Below are 22,547 nucleotides of genomic sequence, written 5' to 3'. Positions count from 1 at the left end.
TCAATAAAAAATACAATAAAACAGTTGCAGCTCAAATATTGATTTGACTTAATTTTTCGGTTTACATTGGACAGAAATGCAAATTGCTGTAAAATCGAAGTATTTGTATTTATATATGTATTTTGTACTTGACTTCCAAGAATTCAATTAATAAATATATATCCGTGACCGCCAAAATCTGGTCAAAAACAAAAGTATACACACAAATAAAATTTTCTTTATTAGCTTTTCTTTTCAAATCAGTTAAAATCACTTAAGTGCATGCCATTTGCGCCTCAGTTGCACTTGCAAAAATGCATCATAGATACACTGTAACTTACCAGGCGGCCATAGCCCTTCAACAGATGTTGGCAATCCGTTAAACGATATTCAAACGATACCTCAGCTCCAGGTGAAATCGTTGCACTAGTGCAATACATATGTATTAGGAGCCAAATTTTAATGTTATGCAAACTATGATTAAATACCTATATCAAACTTAGTAATGCTTGTCTGGTTATTTTTTTATAGATAAACGAAAGCCAAAATAGCTCAGTTGGGAGAGCGTTAGACTGAAGATCTAAAGGTCCCTGGTTCAATCCCGAGTTTCGGCATACTTTTTATTTCATTATATGCATATTGGACCTATGTTATGTTAGTAAATCGTTATTATTGTTGCTAAGTTTTAGTGTTAAGCATTATTTTGTAAATTTTCGTTTGTGTAATTTAAAAAATCCATTGATTTTTTTAGATTTTCTTTATTCATTTTTTTTTTGCCCAGTGGAACGGAATTGCGGGGGAATTTATCAAATTGGTAAATATAATAGCTTTGTGTATTATTTTATAGTGCTCATAAGCGCGTCCTTTCTTATGCATTTAAAACTGGAGAGTCAAGCATGATCCGCATATTGAAAAGGAAAGGTATGAATTGCGCATCCATTAAAAGGGAAATAATGAACTTAATACGGTTACCTGTCAGGTGTACTTCGTGCCACAAAATATTACCATTACCAAGCAACGCCGCGTGCAACAGCTATTACATATAGATTTTCAGAAAAAATGGAATTACCGTTTATTCCCTATCCCTTGGGAATTTTGAATTATCCTAAAAAAGTATTTAGTTGTTGTTATAACCTACTTGCATGCTATTATAATTTGAAACCCCTAATAATTATAGTTACGGAGATAGAGCTACTTTGGTTCGAAAATATAAAACCCATTTATTCCCTTTCCCGTGGGAATTTTGAAAAATCCTTTCTTAGTGCACCTGTAGGATACTGAAGGTATACGTGTGTCAAATACGTTGTCTGTCAGTCACTCAGTAACAGTAGAATTATATATATATTGGTAAAAACTAAAACCAACATTAATATTAATGTGGGTTTGACCTCACAATTTTCCAACTTTTAGTTAAATCAAATGAGATATGATATGATATTCAAAATATTAAATAAATAATCACAAAAATTTTAAGATTATATTAAAATAGAGTTTAAGGTGAATCCAAAAATATTGTAGTGTGATGATATTAAACTGATGCGATTTTGTCAAAACTTACTTTGAATGTTACTCGTGTATTATTAAAAAATGACTTACAGGTGCTGTGCTATAGATATGCAGCATATTCTTATTCACCTTTGTTTATGGTGTCCTAGTACTTCAGTCTGTCTAACGGCTATTTCAATCAATAGTTTTAATCATGCGCCAAACCAAATTTTTATCCACGCACGTCTAAAAAAACAAAAATTCTCTCACTCCATGTCTACATTAAAAATACCTTAATCATAAGGAAATGTACCTATATCAAACAAATAAAACAATAGGAGATGAAAATTCCGCTGTTTCATAATGTCCTTTATTTAAGCTTACTCCTCCTAATCGCTACTTTACAGATATGTTTGTTTTTTTATAGAGAAATTGTACTGATATTACAATGAATTTACTGAATGAATGAATTAAAATTAACAAGACAATTTTATTCAATGATTCAATAATAGATGATAGAAATAAATACCTAAATAAATAATAAAAATAAATATAAACTTTTCTTTTCATCATATAGCATATATTTGATGGACAAAAAAGTTATTTTCAGTTTTTCTTGAAAGAGTTTCAATTCTAAAAAAGCTTTCTTGTTAGTTTCAATTCTGCTCACGTTTAATATCATTGTGTTAAATAAATCGGAGAAATCAGTTCAAAGGCCTCTATCAAAGTGGATACGAATTACGAGACATTTCAATTTTCACTTTCAATATGCGGCCTGTTGTTATTTCCACATGCTGTAATTTATCCGAAAGAGATAAAAGATTCTTAGGAACAATAAAAGTGCTCATACTGTTTTAAACCTCCTCGCACTTATGATTTTCTAGTAATTCCATAGCGAAATTTTAGGTTATATGTATATTTTTTAGGTACGCCACTCCGAAATTGTATAGATGTAGAAAAAGTTCATAAGTTTTCTATGTTGTCTTGGGTCTGAGTGTTGTTCGGCGTTACTTCTGATCTAACACAAATAAGTGCTTTAGCTACTCACATTGGGATCAGAGTAATGTATGTGCATAGATATAAAATTAAAAGACAAAGAAAATTAAAAGCTTATATTCAATTTAATTTTATTACACATAGTGCTTATTTACATCATCTTAAGAATGTTTCATGTCAAGATTTAAATGGCATCTTTAATTAATATTTTATATTAGGATAATTTTGCCTGACCAATTGAATGATTTCACGTCAATCAATGCCTGAGTTAATTTATAATTAATTAATATTTTTTATAATCAGAGGCAATTCTCAGTAACAAAATTAATCACCTGTGGTATTGACTCTTTGGGGTAATTGTTACTGATCGGTTTTAGGTAATCATAATACCCTCAAAAATAAATAGTATATTTGTAATATAATGAAAAACAATAAATATTCTTAAATAAAGAAAGAAAGAAAGAGAATCGTTATTGTAAGTAAACCAATGTTTGAAAGAATTAACCATTTTTTGTATAAATTTCACATTCGATGAAATTGACAACTTAACTATTTAATTACATGACAAACAAACAAGACTAATCATGATCTATACATATATGTACATGATTTTTAGAGGAAGCTTATATAAAAAAAATATTAGTTTTTTAATTTTCTTAAAAAAGTGTTTTTTTTAATTTTCGTGAAAAGTTACGATGATTCAATTTAAAAAAATGTATATTTAATAAAATATGCTTCATTTCCTTTCCTGGAAATTTATTTATTTAAAATATATCTTTATCAAAGCGCAATCTTGCATTTAATTACCCGCATTAACTTTTATCGTTATAATGGCGTCGTTGAAATATATATTGTAGAAATGCTGCAGGTTATCAGGATTGCATTAACTGACGTTGGTTAACTGTTGTTTAAAGGACATCTTAATTGGGCGTTTTAACCATAAGCACATAATAATAAGATTTCCTTTCGAATCGAATACTTTTAATTGCTAAATAGGGTCAAACTATATTTTTACTGTTTTAATTATTGTACATAACATATAAAAACGGCTTAAGTACGCAGTAAATTTATTATTTTTTTAAAGTCAGTAAGCTAATCAGTGAATGCCTTTTTTGTGACGATTTTTTAGAATTGTCCTTGTTATAACATATGGAAAATATAACGAACGAATAACGATTTATTTACATAAGAATGATTAAAATTAACTACTTAAATATGTACAAATAAAAATTAAAAATAGTTACTGCATAAATCTTCGATTAGATCGGGATCGCGGCAAGAATGCTAGCAGACAATATAAGGTAATTTGCGTCGTTAGTATTGTAACACAACACAAACCTTCCCGAAAATTGCTTGCTATTATTAAATTTAAAGAACATATATAGGATGTAATGATTATAATACCATGTTGATGTGCTATAAGACTTTTTTAATTCACATACCACGTAATCAGACACAATGGGTTGTTTAAGCCATTCGCCATTTTGTAGTAATTTGTAAATTTGAACAACCTGAGCAAGTGAGAGCTAAAGTGTCGTTATAGATATTCATTTACGTACACTACATACATACATAAATGGTATCGTATAAAGCATCACCAGTATTTACTTTGTTATATTCTAGACCCTTCAATTTTATGCTGCTCTAGTATTTGTGCATCGTAGTTGGAGGTTATTGCAGTAGTGACGTTGACGTCTTTCGATAATATGTTACAGTTTGTTTGTTTCTTTTTAGTAGGTAAATAATATTTTTAACAATTATTAAATAGTTATTTCCGATAATTAGTCGTTTTCATGTTAAAATTATTAAAATTAGAAAAACGATGTTACAAAAATATGAAAATGCCTCTTTGGTTCTTACCGCTCTATCTTATTTATTAAGCTACTACTAGCTGTGTCCGCAACCTTGTACGCGTTTGAATTCAACAAATGAAATGTATATTGTAGCCAAGTTACTCCTTATTATCTGCCAGTGAAAATTCCGTCAAAATCGGTCCAGCGGTTCCAGAGATTCGCCGGAACAAACAGATAAACAGACAGACGGACAAAAATTGTACACATACATATACATTGAGTAAAAAAAAGCTTTCAATAGACACTCCAATATTGTTCATTAAAAATGTTGGAATCAGCTAAACTCCTCAATTAGCAGATCGATTAGATACTTCAATAACAGACTAGAATTAAGAGATTTTTTATTATTCGAATGGTACAAAAAAGGAAATATTCAAGTATATATATATATATATATATATATATATATATATATATATATATATATATATATATATATATATATATATATATATATATATTTATATATATTAAAATATGCAATGCAAATAACTTTAGTAACAAACTTGTATCGTTTCGATTAAAGTCGTCGTATTTTACATCACCTCAGGTCACCAAAAAAACATTGTCGGAAGACTCTTTGGTCACACCGCGCGCCATATTGCAAGCGTAGCATAGTGTAGCAAAGAAGCTTAGTGTAGAAGTTTACCGTAGACACGTATGCGAGTAAAGCGTTACGGTAGGAGCATAGTGTATAAGTGTAGCAGAAAATTAAAGCATTTAGCTATTTAAAACAATCTATAACGATACAGATTTTATTTTTTATGTTAATTAATGATACAATGTATACATACTAATTTAACAAATTGTGTGATCTATTACGTTTCTAGTGAAAGACAAAGTAAAATAAAAACGATAAAGTTGTTCTACTTAAATAAAATACAACACAGTAAAATCATTATAATAAAATAAATATTTTAGGAATATAATCTTAATTATCTATCTATCTGTCCTTTTTAAATAAATATCTATCTACAAAAAAATTAGTTTGGAATACCAGGGTAACATAAAAGCAGTGTAAACGCGCCCCTCTGATTCGTTCTAAACTGCAGAAGCAAATAATGTGATGCCCACATTGAAAGGGAAAGTTATGAATGAATTGAAAAATGAAACAACAAACTCAGAATATTTTCTTATCAAGCAAATATTTCAAATAAAAGAAATCAATTTTTTATGACACTTATGAATAATTAAATTGTTTACTGGAACATTACACGTTTAACACATTAAGATTATGCTAGAATGCCACTAAGCGTGCCTGAAAATCGGGTCGAACGGTATGAGCACCATCCTACTCAGACATGGGAATCTGAGTAGAATGTTATAATGGGTTAACGTTTCAAAGATTCGGTTTTGTTTTGGTTACCAAACATAATTCGTAACAGCACTGAAATATTGAGAATAACAAACCTCTACAGAGCCTGGTCTTTGTGGTCTTCCATACTTTATTGTTTTGATAGTTTCTGGTTGACTTACTAATTCCTTCGATTCGGCATTCCGCGTCGCAGTACTTTTTTACAAGAGCAACTTCTTGTTTCGATTTTTATAAAGTAATTTATTCTTATTTTTTCTTATGAGAATATATAGAGTAATTAGTAATAAATACTACAATATATTTTCGTTTCGTCTTAATACGTAAAATCCACATCCGGTTTGAAGAGTGTTAATCGTCCACCAATCTATATCATATTACCGTTTCTACCTGAAACAACCGACCCAAAAATCCAGTTCATTTATAATTAAAAAATATAAGTCAAATTATTGCAGTTTTTTAAAAACTGCGTTTTTGATTGTATAGTTTGGTAGATTATAGACCGGCCAACTGATGGTCGGTGGTCACCACCACCCACCCATAGACAAAAATAACCATTCCTTACATGACCAATGAGACACCAACCTGACAAACGATGATAAATATCTAAATGTGTCCACGTTTTCCCTTCATATCAAATATGAGACACCAGATAATGAAGACACAAATTTCTACAATTCAACTAACCAGCCCATCGTAGGTGAAACTTTATTATTTATATAAATGCAATATATACTTTAATTTCAAATAAATTAAACACTTAGCAAGCATTTGTGAGTATAAGTTTGCTATTTACTGGTATTAGGCGCAAGGTAATAATAACTTTTTCGTCGGTCAGTTGGTCTATAAAGAATAGAAACTCAAAGTAAATTTAATATTGCATTCTTAAAATCATGTTCCTCGATATAGATATTAAGTAAAGGCATTGATTGGGTGACTAATTTTTATTTACTAGAACTTATTAACTGTATAAAATAATCAAATTGACAATTTATCATTGCGTTTCAGAGTATTTTGTAACCAGTAACCAAAAGCCCTCTTCAAAACATCAACATCACAAAGGTCCTTCACACGGGCAACAGTGTATATGTATATATATATATATATATACTAACTATAATATTTCTATAGTTTGGAATACCAGGAATACATAAGCACTGTACAAGTTCATCATTTTATTCCTATCATGATCACATCCCTTTCTGGTGCATTCGAATTGCAGAGCCAATAACATGATGCGCATATTGAAAGAGAAAGTTTTGGATTGCGCATCCAACGAATTGACAGCCTGCACCCACTGTAATATTTGTTAACTTTTTCGGGAAGTTTTCTGTAGCATTGTAAACTTTGCTCGCACATAGTACGAAAATAAATTAGGCACCATAAAAAACTAATACATGATTTATTCATCGTAAACAGACAGTAGACAAAAATCTGAAAAAAGTATTTATTGTATAAGTTAGGAAGCAACAATTAAATATGTCTTCTATGTATATTAGACATGTCCCTCCTCCAGAAGATACCGTATTCAGAAGATTAAACTTTAGTTCGGTAAAGCTGCTTTCTTAAACAATTAAAATATATCTTTTGGCATGTTTGTTGGCCTATCGATATATTAACAAATGATGTAGATTACCATTAGTTTTCTATGTTGTCTTGGGTCTGGGTGTTTGTGGTACCGTCGTTACTTCTGATTTCCATAACACAAGTGCTTCAGCTACTTACATTGGGATCAGAGTAATGTATGTGATGTTGTCTCATATTTATTATTATTTATAATATTTATTAAATATAATAATAAAGAAAGTACACTTATGTGCATACATAGTTACATACCTACATTATAACACAATATATAAAGCATTAAGCTACAACTCCTGGGATTTTATGATATTCTAGTACACAGGTTCATCGAAGAGTTCATAAATCAATATCCGCAACCATGCGCTTTACAAGGATATACATTTTTTTATCAGTCTCGACAAAACTCTGACCGATCGTTGTGCAGAAATGTAATTATTTAAAACAATGTATAATTTATAAATATAGACTACGTAGTATGAAGAGACCTAATATAAACCAGACTATCACACTTATTCTTTAACTAGATAAGAAAAACAAATGACACAAAATAATAAAGAAAATACACACAAAAAATAATAAATAAGGTTGAAGGTGACCAATTACCATTTGGCCCATTTTTACGGCCACATATACTTTTTAAACAACTAAATAAATGCGTATAAAAACATACAGGTTTATAAATCTAGCAAAATCAATCAATAAATGTAATCATTCAAAAAAAGTCCATTTGAATTGAATATAATGTGATAAATAATTTAAAAAGTAACACCGTAACCTTGATTTCATAAAAAAAATATATTTACCTTTATGATCAGCTTTAAAAGACAAGATATGATTATTTGTTCTAATCTAATTTTATCTTATTTTAAAAGCCCGCCATTTGTCAACACATCTTTATCCTTTTTTCACAGAAAATAAAATCTTAGCTTAGGTCATAAGCAAATTGACAAAACATAGATTCCAGTAGATATATAAGAGTGTTGGTTGGAAATATAAAGTAAATAATAATTAATATTCAGGCACAAGAAACATCACGTCTTAGTTTTCATGATGAACTATTTATTTGATTTATTAATCTATTAAATATTACTTCTCTACACACATGATTTATTAACATAGGAATGAATAACATTAAATGCTTAAATATATACAAATATTAAATAAAACTAGTTACTGTATAAATCTTGACCGCGTGGAATGGTGGCAAGAATGCTAACAGCATTTCATTTAGTGTTCTCATGATTGATGCATTCTCGATATAAGAAGTTGAAAAATATTACGAAAGCTATTAAGAAAACAAATTTCATTTTGGCTCTTTTTGAAATTTTTGAAATACATATGTCAAAACTAGTGGTCGCCCGCGGCTTCGCCCGCGTAGATAACGGTTCATAATCAGTCTTCTAATATCCCTACTGCTGAGGCACGGTCACATTTGAAGAATTACTGCAACCGGCGCTTGGATCTATTGCGATAAACCTCAAATTCGTGATCACAACACCTCAGCCAGACCAACATCAGCCACGAATCTGATGAGGTTCTTAGGGTCGGAGGCCATTATGCCCTGTAAGGACCGGAGTTAGAACATTTTATAGTTCTATTTTTTATAGTTTAGGCATCATATGCAAAAATCAAAAAAATTTTGGTAGATTTTTTCCTTTTTTGTCCGAAAAACCCAAAATAACTTACGGAACCCTATTTTTTTTTCAAAATAAAATTTAGCCTATGTTATGCGGGATTAATTTAGCTTTCGAGTGGTGAAAGAATTTTTGAAATCGGTCCAGTAGGTTTTGAGCCTATTCATTACAACCAAACAAACAAAGTTTTCCTCTTTATAATATTAGTGTAGATAAAGTAAAGTAAATGGTTTTAAGATATTTTAGAATTACAGAACTTCATTTGTCTGAGGATTTAAACAGTATTAATTTTTTTTTTTGCTTTTTGCCAATATATTATTTATTTACTTTTGTATCAGCAACTTTTAAAAAACTATTTAGTAATATTATTATAATTTAACCCTATCTAGATATAAAAACAATTGCCACGTTAAAATTTTTACATAAAATTGTAAATTCTTCAGAATCTCTACTTTTGGTACCATTCTCATAAAGGGTTTTATATAAAGTTACCTTTATATAAATCCAAAACAGCCAATTTTACAGCCAACTAATTAATTAAAATTAATACTTTGACTATTTCTAGCCTCCCGAAAAAACAATGTTCTGCAAAACTATTACCACATAAGACCACAAAAAAGCTTTGCTGTAGGTTATACTGATGACGAAAGAATATAACCAGCAATTTTGATTTATGATTAGCATTCGTAGGCTATGATGACGAATTCGATCGAAATCTGTATAATATATGCTGTACGAAATATGAAATTGTTTACGCTACATTGGAAGATTTCTTGAAATTTCAGAACAAACAAACATTGTAAGTAAGATTGAGCATTCATAACTAAATTAAGATATTTTACGGTGTCTACGTTTAAAATACAGTGTAGAACGAATCTTAAACGTCATTATCAGATGACAATCAGTCTAATGTCAACCGTCAAACGCATAAAAATAAACAAACATATCGTCGGTGAATAACAAATAACAAAAAGTATACCGTAAAAAGAAAAATCAATTTACAAAGTACGCAAATCAGTTATCTAAACATGTAAAAGAAAACAGAATAGAATTATGATTGCTATAATAATGTAATAGTGTCTATTTATTTAACGAATATTTGGGTGTTCGATCAATAACAAAGATTTAAGAGTGTGAGTGGAGCTACAGCAACATTGATACTTGTGCCTACCAATGTCCCATTCCAACATAGTACAAGTGCGGTGCAGTGTAGTCCTTAGATTTAACTCGTGATAACGACATCATTTAAAATCACCGAAACTCGGATTATCGATAAAAAAGTTCTATGGCGTGCTTACATTAAAAAATTGGACATTATTACTTAACTGCCTTACAGCCATCCATTTTTTTTTCTTTGTACAAGTGCGTTTAATTTTAATCAGTATTTACTGAGTTTTATCTGAAAATAGTGTAAAATAATTTGATATTGATCCTAAATAAATCCTGTTTAAAATTTTAAATCCATATGCACTCAAGTGTATGGAATTCGGGCTCAAATTGAAATATATCTTGTCTGTTATATCTTTAAAATAATGTTGAATACATTATATACATACAATACCAGGTACATTTAGACACCTTATGACAAAAATTGTATGAAATACATACAAAATATATGAAATACTTTAAATGAATTAGTAATTTTCATAGTAGAGTTCAACATTTGTTGACAAATTCATGTTTCCGAGCATAAATATATTTTTTTTCTTTGAAATAATCTGTACGAACAACTACTGTGCTATAAATCAGACATACCAATGATTGTATGTCATGCGGTGTATGTAATTTAGACATTACACACTTCAGTTCATGCCTTGTGATTGAAATCAGCCCTGTTTAGATGCATAGTCGAAGCTAAAAAGAATCCAAAAACTGAATTATACAGTTCACATTCAAAGGCACAGACATGCAAAAAATCATTTCTTTTTTAAATCTAATTACTTTGAAAACATTTTTGAAGGTATCTCTATCAAAAGTAAATGCAATACCATATAATCTAAGTTTTTTTTAATCCAAACTGGCCAGTATGTTCTATGAAGTTGTTATTGTTTTGTTGTTAGTCGCCAGCGGGTTAAATAAAACAAGTCATAATAAGCATCTTTATTTTACCTTTTGAGATATTTGAAATACACATATACTGATAATATGTGAAGAAAGAAGTGTCAGTTCTTTATGACCTTGGGTACAAACTAACCTAATAGAAATTAAAGGGCTGCGATTATTCTCATCGGATATATGAGAGAGGAGGCAAAAGTGTTTAATATTTGTATCTTATACCATAACTAGGTAACTTCCTAAAGAGATCAAGTTTTTATGAAAATAAATTTCGATTAAGGTTTTCCCATAAATATAAAAATTCTTGCATAAAGTTTATGGTTTAGTTGACTGATATAAAAAAAGTATATTTCATTTTAATTCGAAACTTTTCGGGATTTTTATCGAAATATTTTTACATTATTTTATTTGTCTATTTCCTGTGAAATTTGCTAAAAAAATATTGTATTAAAAATTTAAGCACGGCGTAGTACTTGCTTACATTGTTGTTTACAAATTACGTCACATATTGGCTAAAGATAATCTTTAGATTATTAAGCAGGCACGGTTTTCGTCTAGTCTTGATAAAATTAATAAGTATAAAATTGTAGTTTTGTTGTTCAAGTCTCACAAAATAATATATTGAAGGGTCCAACAGAACAAAATTAACGAAAAGAACTATAACAAACAATGTTTATGTTCATTTTGAAAAAGCTACCCACATTGCGATTAATTTTTTTACTACTTATAGCCTTGTAGCTCTTGAACAAATTGAAGTTTATACGCCTTAACGTATAAATATAAAAGTTGTATAAATAGCGATGGTACACAATGATATTAAAAGTTTTTGCTGTTATTGTATAGATGGCACAATAGATTAAAAAAACATATCCTTGTGCGCATCCTTGTAGCGCATGATCGCAGGTATTGATTTATTACTCTTCGATGGACCTAAATACTAAAATTTCATAAATTGCAAGGAGATATTTCTTTATGCATCGGTGCTATTTATACATATAATTTGTTATAGTCTCACTTGATAAACAATAAGTTCAACTTATCCATATCTAGCCTGTCCTAGGTACAGGATATATTGAAAATATCGAAAGTTATCGTTCAGTAAAAATAAACACTTTTTCAAAATATCACAGCATCCAGTGCATACATCAACAGTGACAAATTTATTTCTAAAAACGATATCTTAAAAATAGTGTAAGTTAATTTTGAAAAGAACGTCTGCATGTCAATAACAAAACGAAAAGAACAACGTTAAAACACTCAGAGTTAACCGTTGCAAAAAAGTAACCGAATATAAAATGAAGTGCGCAGGTTGTTTTATCAGCGTTAATGAAGCCACATCTATCGGATGTATTGTTCCAATATGTGAGAGACGTTTCTGCAACGATTGTATCAGTATAAACTCCTTAACATCTGATCGTATGAATCAGTGGCTTTGTCCCGAATGCAGTGCACTTGAGAATAATAGGGAAGAGTCGACATTATTAAGATCAAACATCGACAGCCAAAATATTACCCTTCTTAACAGACCGGAAACTTTGGACAGTGTTACCAGTTCTGAGACATTTGATCTACAAAACCTCTTGACAGAAGTAAGGTTGCTCACGCAGGAGATAAACCGTTGCCATGAAAGAATTGACGTCTTGGAAGCATCTGTAATATCTATTGAGAGCCAAGAGAGCGAGAGAGAGAACCACGAAATTGAATTCCTCAAATGCACCATAGGTGAATTACAGGCTAAAATGAACGCGCAGACGGTAAACCATCTTAAGAATGAAATTGAGCTCTGCGGTATCCCGGAATTACCAAGCGAAAATGCAACCCACATAGCGTTGCATTTGGCGAAGGAAATCGGCGTAGAATTATCAGATCAAGATATAGACTGGACATCTCGAGCAGGACCGCGTATTTTACCTTCAGATAAATCCACTGGAAATGCAAGAAAACACCCGCGCCCGATAGTTGTGCGTTTGCTTCAGCGCTCTAAACGGGATGAAATAATAAAAGCATCCAAAACACGACGAAATATCACAAGCACTGATCTGGGTTTGCCTGGTCCGGCACAAAAAGTTTTCATAAATGAGCGACTTACACAAGGAAACAGGCTATTCTTTCGTGAATGCCGAACACAATCAAAACGCATGGGATATAATTTCTGTTGGTGCAATAACGGAGTAATCTATGTTCGAGAACGTGAAGGGAAATCTGCTATTGTTGTGCGAAACTATGAAGATCTTGAACGACTTATCAATAAAAAGAAAAAAACAGCAGGTGAAACGACAATTCCATAAACTTTTATATAGGTAATAGGTACAACTTTTACAATATTTATATGATGTTTATAGCGATATTATACATTATTGTATTTAAAATATTTACGATAATAATTATTGTGATGTAATAGGATTTTCATCCTGTGTATTTCTTAAGTAAACTATTGATGTATGTTGTATTAGTTTGTATTTATAACATTTTACTTATGTATCCTACTTAAGAATTATTCGTTAGATTGTTTAGATTTAATGTCGATCGTAGAGAAAAATATCAAATTAACCGACATTTTATTTTTAAACATGGTAGACACCATTTTTTTATTAAATCTGCTAAAGCTTTTTTAATGTAATACTTTTCCTTAAAACGTTGTACTATTTCGTTTTGGATATCTGCAATGACATTTTCGGCGACAAGTGTCTAGTCATAATCTACTATGAGCTCAAAAAAGGGAATCTCATTCCCATAATTGTTTTTAGCAATCGCCTGAAGGTTACTTTGCTCACAAGGCAATGTAAATATTTTACAGACGTCCGCCTTTTAGATAATATGAGTCATTTGTATTTATTTTTCTCATACATACTGAAATGCTAAAACATTTTCGGTTCTAGGGCCTTACACGTTTTTCTCTTTCTAGGCAAACTGAGACTCCTTAGTATGGATGCCAGTAAGTCTTGCCTGGCTATGAAAAGGCTGATACTTATAATTACTAGCGATATTATAATTATATAACGTATTATATATATTATATAACGTAACATAATTGTCACATATCAATATTAGGCCCATTACACAATAAAAAAAGATGTAAGAGATCAGGAATAAGGAACAAGAAATAAGGAAAAGCGGAATCCAGCGATAGCAGCACCGTTAATCAATTCATAATTCAAAAATAAGGAATAATTAATAACAATAAAATTCTCGTCGCGGTGGAAATTTGTTTTTTTCTTATTTCTTATAGTCAGCCAATCGAAGAGCATTTTTATATAACTAACAGCAGCACGTAGCAGGTATTCAACCGCTGTGATTGATTCAATATTGTAGCCCATCGCCTATTGTGTTTTGGTTGCTGTGCTATTCCTTATCTCGTATACCTTATTTGTTTTCTTTGTGTAATGGGATTAAGTCGATTTTAGTGTCATAATTTTAGGAAAATGTCGAGTATGAGTACATTGTCACAAAATTGATAATTTGCGAGTATCGGAAAAAAATTCAAGGGTTTTCCCATACAGGAGTACATATAAATGAAATAGTTATTTGCTTTAATATTTTTCTATAATGTTGCCTGGCCTTTATTTAATTTTATGTTGATACACTTATAATGTATAAATTACTTTGACTTTTGTAGCAAAGGACTTCTAAAATTTTTATTAATATTATTTATTTTAAAATTAATAAAGTTTGCTTTCTACGACACTCATTTCAACACGAAGGCCAAATTAAATAGAGAGCACCCGAAGCCAAAGACAACACAATAAATTTTTAAAGTAAAAACAACTGAATTCCAATTAATAAACCAATTTACTTAATGTACAGGAGGTAGGTTTTGCGACAGCTATTTATATTTATTAATTTTGGATTTAGATAAAAAAATTATGTAAAAGAATAAATACATAAGAAGTTAAAAAATTTAATATATATTTATTATTCAAACACCGAATTCAGTTTGCTTGTAAATTAATAAAGGTTTCTTGTCCCAGGCTCTCCAGTTCTCTAAATTCGGCCCTGAAAACAAGTAATCCTTTTTCTTTATAACTCCTTTGTTTTCAACAAATAATTATTTTCATATATGGTCATTATGGGTCAGACGAGGCACTAGCGAGTGAAAAATATATATCAAAATTTGTTTTGAAAGTGCTATTCTCAAAATCTGACCCAAAGATTGCTTGTTTGTCAAAATAATAAAAATCTTCATAGGTCTCTAAAAAACAAAAGCCCCGAGAAAACAAATAAGTCTTATTGTCGAAAGTTTGAAAAGCTATTTTAATATGACTGACTAAATGGTTTTTTCTCGAGTCTCTGTATTTGACGTTAAGTATCTACTATTTTAGGTCGAATGGTTGGTTTAAATTTTGATATTAGATGTGGCCCCTTGACCCGCAGAGGGTACCCTTCATAAATAGTGTTATATTCGGACTATAGTATTTATTATATTGTTTTACTGATATTGTAATACTTCTGAATAACATTTTTAGACTCAACCCTATACAGCATGTTGGCAAATTGCCAAAGGATGTGGATGAGATAATATACGCTTGAGAGGTATAACTGTGCGGTAATATATTTTTAAAATCGTTTTCTGAGTAAAAACTATTTTCTTAGTCTATTACCTCATAAAGAGATATACTATATATCTACTTACCCATTTAGATTTTGCTCCGTAGGCTCTGACTGTGACTTATTAATAACACTGTGCTGTTTTGTTAGTTATCTTGTGTGTTCCGTATATGTATTGAATGTTGGTAGTTAATTAGTACGTATAATACATAGATAAATCGAATTCCCGATTTATAGTTAAATCACGGTAAAACGAGGGGTAATGGTAAAACAAGATTTGCATTTAGCTGTAAGGTGTATATATGTGTAAATAAATTAGAAGTTTATAGTGAACAAATCAATAATGTTTTGTATGAACATGTTTAAATTGTAAGTTTTCATAAAAGCATGTTTACAGACAATACATTGTCTATAAGTGTTAAAAGCGCCCTGTGGCTGTAGAATTAATATATCAATAACAAGTGTAGGTATCCAATTATGAGTTGTACATACCTTTCTACTTATGAATGAATTTTTTAATAATATTAATGTTTTAATATTTATTACTGTACTTTATTTTTGAGAAATTACTAATTAAATCGTCATTTACCATTAACATATTGTGGAAGTACCTTGTAATCTTTTTTATACATAAGCCTAATTATTAAGTTAGTATTTCTATAGAAGGATTTTTAACTGTTCTATTAAGTCTAAGTAAAAATTAATTGCAAACCTTTTATCTTATTTTTAGTTAATATTGCACAAATAAAAAGCAACATGTTTGAAAATTTTATATTCTGCAAACTTAACAATCAATCTCCAGGATGTTATTATATTATAAATTTTGTTTAAAATATTTTGATATGACATGACTAATTCCAAAAAACTATCTTAAATAACATATATTTTGAAATTATTTATAATATTGTTTTAGTAATTTTTAAAAATGTTGTAAATATTATTCAAATTCTACACATACTAATATGTATATATAAGTTGTTAATTACATAATAATACTTTTTAAGTGCAGATTGTAGATTTTTGTGAATGTTATCACCAAGTTATAAAAACTAACCTAACATTAAAACAATAAAAACAATTAGCAGTAAAAAAGTGGTTTGGCATTTTCTATTTATCAAAATGTGTAACAACAACAGTTAATAAAAAAAACCATCTGTAAAGGCATCAAGTAATACCTGTTCATACCAATGTCTACTCCAAGTGTTTTGCTCATCATGCAAATTATAATTGGTATCTTCACCTTTACTTTTTAAAGTTAACCCTATTAAACCTATTAGTCTTTGAAACAATGAGTCTGAGCTTTTTTCACTTTCACAATCTGAAGCCCTTTGTAAAACATCTAATACTGTAGTATATAATACAGACTGTCTTGTTGCTGGTTTACATATAGATAAGTGGTCTAACGGTAATTGATAAAATGCTCCACGTCCTAAATCTGCTGAATATGAATCTACAAAGTGAACTGGGACTTTAAATGCTGTGATTAGAGTGGGTAATGTTTCCGCAAAACTTATTGTCTCCCAGTTAAAAATATCTGCAAACTTTATAAAGGATTGATGCATTTCTAACAATGTTGGAGAGTTTTCTTTCAATTGTTTAACATCCTGTGAGGGCCAGAGCACAGCAGCTGCTGCCCGGGGCATTGTTGCTAATGCACTGCCCTTATGTGGGGTACTATAAAATAGGACTGCCCGCGTCTTTTGGCATAATTTTTCATATGCAGGATCGTTACTTTGAGCTGCATCAACTAATAACTGCTTAACTATAAGACCACCCATAGAGTGAGCCAGCCAAACAACATTATTTGTTCCAACACCTGCATGAAGTAATGTGGAAGCTAGTTCATCTGCACGTGCTTCTATGTCTGCATTTTGTAAAGGACACCCTTCCAACCAATCAGAGAGTTTACTCCAATAATTAAAGCCTAATATTCTTAAATTATTACAATCTCTAGGCAACCAATCCTTAGGCCAACAGTGAGTGTAATAACATTTATCTTGTTCTTCTTGCAACACTGCTACTCTTTTTTTGTTAGCTGTAAATTTATTGCTACTGATAGGTTCTCTCTTGGCAACAATAGGGAGATCATGTAATACAACTTCAAAGTTAGACAAAAGTGCCTCCTCTTCAAGCACTTTCATATCAGCTATTACTTGTTGTAGGTCAGGATCTAAGAATCTATTATTGTTGATTACATCTTCTTTGCATGGTTCACAATCAATATCTGATACAGTTACCTCAATAATCCCAACAGGTTCTGCACACTTTTTGTCTCTTTGGCGCCATGTCACAAATACACCACCTCTTAAGCCATGTACAAGAAGAGTATCACATGTCTGGACACTTTTTGTTCTATATAATGGGTGTAATAAGAAAAGTCCTGGTCTGTAACAAAATTCTCCAGAAAGATTTGCCAAACAAACAGCTGCAGAACTTGCTAGACGTATATCTTGGGATTTTAATAGGCGCGCCAGTTCACCAATTAGACCATTTTGAAAGAAATCTACCAAGAGATTAGTATATAGACTCAAAACAGTAAGAATTTTTAAAACGGCCAAATCTACTTCTGTGTCATATCTATAACGCAACATTAATTCAGCTAACCGAGGTAATATACCCAATTTCATTAATGTAGAAGTTGAAACATCATCATCATATGATTTTTGGTTGAATAAGAAAATATGGTGATGGAGAGCATCAAGACATAATATACAAAGTTGCTTCTCAGTAATACTATCAGGTTTTGGAGGAACACTATCAACTTCAACTACTTGATCTTGGATGTTTAGTAGATGTTTCGAAAGGAACTGATTGATGCAACTATGAGGGTTAATAGTCTCTACAGTACTTATCATATCTATAAATTTATATGATAAAAGTTCTGGATTTAAAGCTGCTTTCCGAACATGTATTGGAGGAGGTAGGAAATAACGCAAGTCAGCTCCATAGGTCCGGGCAAGAAGTACTGCTGTTGATTTATCAAGTGCCTGAGCTATCTTAAGACAGTCCCAGCTTTTATTATTTCTAAATGAAGCTAATTGTTCTAAAGCTAAATTTCTTTGCTCTTTATTTCCATGCCGGCAAAGCCACAGTAACCGCCAAGCTACAGAATGCTTCAAGCTCTTCCATACCCGTGATAATCCAAAAGTGTTTGTATTTTGTATATCATTGTCTATACTCATGGTAGCATTATATGATGGATCATCGATATATATGTATTCAGAAATAACTTTTTTCTCAACATCCAATACGTTTGAATTAACAATTTTATCAATACTTTTACATATTTCCCTCAAATGATAAGCTACAATGAATATGCTACCTCCGATCAAAGAACCAACTTTTAATGCTTTTAATAACGGTTTCAAACGATCTTGAAGACTCATCTTCAAAACCAAGATCTCGATTTTCACTTCATATTATACAAACAGAATTGTGTTCCAACCTCTTTTTCATTTAGATCAAAACATTTCTGAATACATTCACATAATAGTCACATAGTATAATTTTCATGATATACTATTTAAAATACAATAAATTAAATTAAATAACTCGTTCTTATTAATATTCATAAAAGAAACAAAAATAATAATACAATTCACAATATCACATATCTGTCAATGTCATTTGCTAATGTTACATGACACTGATGTCAGTGCCAGTTTTCGAAACTAAAAAGGGCAGCCAGCAACCACAGAATATATAACAATATGCCAGTCATTACATACAACTGTCTGGAACGAATAAAATATAAAAAAACAAAAGCGCGCGAAACCGTATCAAGTCGTCATTATTTTTTTTTCTTTTCGGGCGCGGACAGTAATTAGTTAAAAGTGTTATTTGTGAATATTTTTGGGTTGTAAGCTCAACTGAGCGAGTAATTTTATAAAATATCTATTAATGGATTTTTTATATCTATAAGATAAATACGAAAAAAACATATTTTGTTAGTTACTAAATTGTTTTAATTAATTTATTTTCTCGTCGTTTTCTTTATTGTATATCACTTTTGTGCGCTAAATATAATGACTATTTAGCGCAGAAGTGAAATAGAATAAACGATTGGTAAAAAACTTAAGATTCCAATGTAATAAAAAAGGGCAAGATAAAAACAAGTAATATACAAAACAATAATTACTAATTTGAACTTTGACATTTGTATAATATTTGAATTTAACGTTATAATTGGGAAGTTAATAAAAGCCACATAAAAAACATCGGTGACCATTGTTATTAGTAAGATCTCCGAGTTGAGCCTTGAGTAGGTACATGTCGATATTGTTATGATTCCAAAAATTTCCTAAGTTGCCATGTCCTCGTTAGTGAAACAAACGTTTCAACTGGTCAATTACGATCACTAGGACTTGAAAGATCACTTCGAGCACCTAGACTCCCAATCGATATGAACGAATAGAAAGTATGCCGTGAACAGATTGTGGGTCGCCTATTTTGTCACATCTACTCCTCTATGTGCGTTTGACACATGTAATGTTCAATTATGGTTGTTTTGGAGGATATAACTTGTCTTAACATAGAAAGAACGAAAGAGAACGTTAACTCACCACTGTGGCGCTAATCACAACACGACCCATCGCGCTGCAGGCGTTCCCAGCGTGGAACGTGAAGAGGTAGATCCTGGACCACGAAAAAGTGTAACCAACGATTTTCAAATTTCATACTTTCAAGAATGTTGAAAATATGAAATTTGAAAACGTGAAACTTCGTCGCAAACTTTCAATTTTTGGACCATTTCAGGCGGCTAAGTATAGAATTAAGTACTTTTTTAACCTCAGAAATTTTTAATTATCATATAAACTATTATCCTATTTAAGATGAGTTTTAAAAATACTTTGGCAATGTTTATTTTTCCATGTATCATAGGGATTCCTTTACAATTTTTCATAATGATATAAGCCCCATCGAGTTACACTGTGCGTTATACGTCAGTCAGTCATTTGAAAATGTTACGTAGTTTAAAAAATAAAAAACAATTCAATAAAAGGATTTATTTAAAAAGAAACAGCTTATAATTACAATACTATTTGGTATCTATCGATTTAAATCTTATTTCAATCTCTAAAGAATATTAACTACCTCTAAATGATTAACCAACTACCAAAATTGTAACAAAAATCGTCATATTCACTTCTTCTAGCAATTGACTAAATTTTTATTTAAATTTATCTTTTACATGCAGCGTGCAAAGGGTTTCATTAATAGATACGTTATAAGTATTTATATTTATAAGTATTTAAGTATTTATATTTATAAGTATTTAAGTATTTATATTTATAAGTATTTATAAGTATTTTACGATAGTCTTGTCTTAGTTACCACAACTTAAGGGTACAGGCAAGAAATCGTCGCTTTTTTGGATGAACAATTTGATTTGAACCTTTAATTGTCTCATATTCTTATAAGGAATGATTGCTATTCTCTAAAATTTAACATTTTCCGTACACGATGCCGATATTATCTTATTGAGGATCTTATTTTTTTGGTACTAAGTTAACTTTTCAAAAGAATTCTTGTTTGTTGAAAAAAATACCTGAATTTTTTCGAGTCTTCCTGTACCTTTAATTATGATAGTTATATAAAAGAAATTAGATTCTCGGATTTCTTATACTTCAAAAGATCTTATTCTATTAGGAAGCTGATAGAAAAAATCACAAGTAAAATTGATGAGGCAAAAGTATATAGCGAAAAAACAGTTAATAATAAGACGTATGTCAACTTGAACTTTTTCATTAATATTGGGCTTGGACACAAACCTCATTTAGTAAGTGTTTAGGTAAATACTTAATTTCTCTTTCTAACATTCGAAAGAAAGAAACACAACATGGTTTAACGAATCACCCTTTAAATAACAAAAAAAAAGTAAGTAAATCTTATAAAATAGATTTATTTATGTACGGTACCAAATTACTAATATAAAAACGTTAAGCAATTAAAGTTAAACTTATAGCTCGATTAATATGGGTTTTATTTTACTTAATTGCGTCATACATACTATAATTTATAATTATTTACACATTTTGCATTTAAGCTAATCCATTACGTAACTTAGAATAAAACAATCGCACTTTTATCAATCATTGATATCGATGAATATTTGAATCATACTTAGTGAGAGGTCAACTCTATCCAGAAGAATTCCTCACAGCCAATTCGCTGCCAATTATAACATTTTGGATTGTATAATTTTAGATTGTTGTACCTGCATTGAAAATATAATTGAAAAAGGTTTTATCTTATTAAGTTAAATACTAATGACCTGTTTCTTTCAGAAATTCTCATCGAATAAGATGTATATCTAGTTAGAGACATTGGAATAATTGAACTGAAGCGGGCCCCCAGGTCATGGCCGGGTTTGGAAGTCTCGATGTTCTGGGACAACAAAGAGGGTATAGACTAAATTAAACATTTTTGCAGTCGGATGTTAAAACAAATTAAAATCTTTAACTCCTAATATATTTTAAAAAAAGACAATTATAGAAGAAAAAAGAATCAAACCTATGCATTATTTCTTTGATTCATAAAACCTTTAAACACTTGTGTAGGTGTAGTAAAATCAAGAATAATACTTATGTTTCATTATATCTGCATATATGAAGTAAGTATTATTTTTACTCGTCGGAATAGGAATGTTTTTTAATCTTCGATATCTCGATTGTAGGGACTCCCCTTTTGTTTAGGTCCTAGGATAAAGTCTCTTAAGTCCTCTCAAATCTGGCCTTGACCTAGGCTCTGTAATATTTATTTTTCAAATATGGAAATTAACTAATATCTCTCAATTTTTTGATGCCAATAACGCCAAAACAACGAATAATCTGCCTTAAAAGATAAATTCTAAAATTACTTTTGTGACTTTTTAATAAATAAACGAAAAGTGTCGCTTTCACAAAAAAAAATCTGTTTTATAATAAACTAACGTCCATTGCTTTATAATAAATTAAATCAATTGTTTTTTTTTATCAAATAATTGGTTTGATATAGTATATATAATATCAATTTCAAAACAAAAGTACGTATTAGTGAAAAACATATTAACTTACACCAAATACATTTTGATCGTTGAACTAATAATGTACCAATATATTTCAT

General features: G+C 30.2%; 2 protein-coding genes and 1 non-coding gene across 7 annotated transcripts; 2 read left to right on the top strand and 1 right to left on the bottom strand.

The window, feature by feature from the left end:
* Positions 1 to 520: 520 nt before the first annotated feature.
* On the top strand, positions 521 to 593 carry Trnaf-gaa. The gene has a single exon. It is a non-coding gene; the product is annotated as a tRNA-Phe (tRNA).
* A 9,170-nt stretch (positions 594 to 9,763) lies between these two features.
* On the top strand, positions 9,764 to 14,144 carry LOC124543017. 5 transcript variants are annotated; one of them, XM_047121012.1, is made up of 2 exons: positions 9,764 to 9,976; positions 12,029 to 14,144. In XM_047121012.1, the coding sequence occupies exon 2, from the start codon at positions 12,194 to 12,196 to the stop codon at positions 13,184 to 13,186; it is 993 nt and encodes a 330-aa protein (XP_046976968.1). In that variant the 5' UTR covers positions 9,764 to 9,976; positions 12,029 to 12,193; the 3' UTR covers positions 13,187 to 14,144. The 5 variants fall into 5 exon arrangements, with proteins under 5 accessions (XP_046976968.1, XP_046976966.1, XP_046976967.1 ...); XM_047121010.1 differs by having other exon boundaries at positions 9,764 to 10,040; XM_047121011.1 differs by having other exon boundaries at positions 9,764 to 10,040; positions 11,959 to 14,144.
* A 2,053-nt stretch (positions 14,145 to 16,197) lies between these two features.
* On the bottom strand, positions 16,198 to 18,901 carry LOC124543016 (protein SERAC1). Its single transcript, XM_047121009.1, has one exon. The coding sequence runs from the start codon at positions 18,827 to 18,829 to the stop codon at positions 16,580 to 16,582; it is 2,250 nt and encodes a 749-aa protein (XP_046976965.1). The 5' UTR covers positions 18,830 to 18,901; the 3' UTR covers positions 16,198 to 16,579.
* Between the last annotated feature and the right edge of the window lie 3,646 nt (positions 18,902 to 22,547).

Source organism: Vanessa cardui, chromosome Z (genome assembly GCF_905220365.1).
Source record: "Vanessa cardui chromosome Z, ilVanCard2.1, whole genome shotgun sequence".
In the NCBI taxonomy this organism is placed as follows: Eukaryota; Metazoa; Arthropoda; class Insecta; order Lepidoptera; family Nymphalidae; genus Vanessa; species Vanessa cardui.
The sequence above is the reverse complement of the archived record's forward strand: the minus strand, read 5'-3'. Positions and strand labels throughout refer to the sequence as shown.

Coding starts and splice junctions, on each gene's coding strand:
- LOC124543017 (XM_047121012.1), top strand. CDS start 12,194: ATGAAGTGCGCAGGTTGTTTTATCAGCGTTAATGAAGCCACATCTATC.
- LOC124543016 (XM_047121009.1), bottom strand. CDS start 18,829: ATGAGTCTTCAAGATCGTTTGAAACCGTTATTAAAAGCATTAAAAGTT.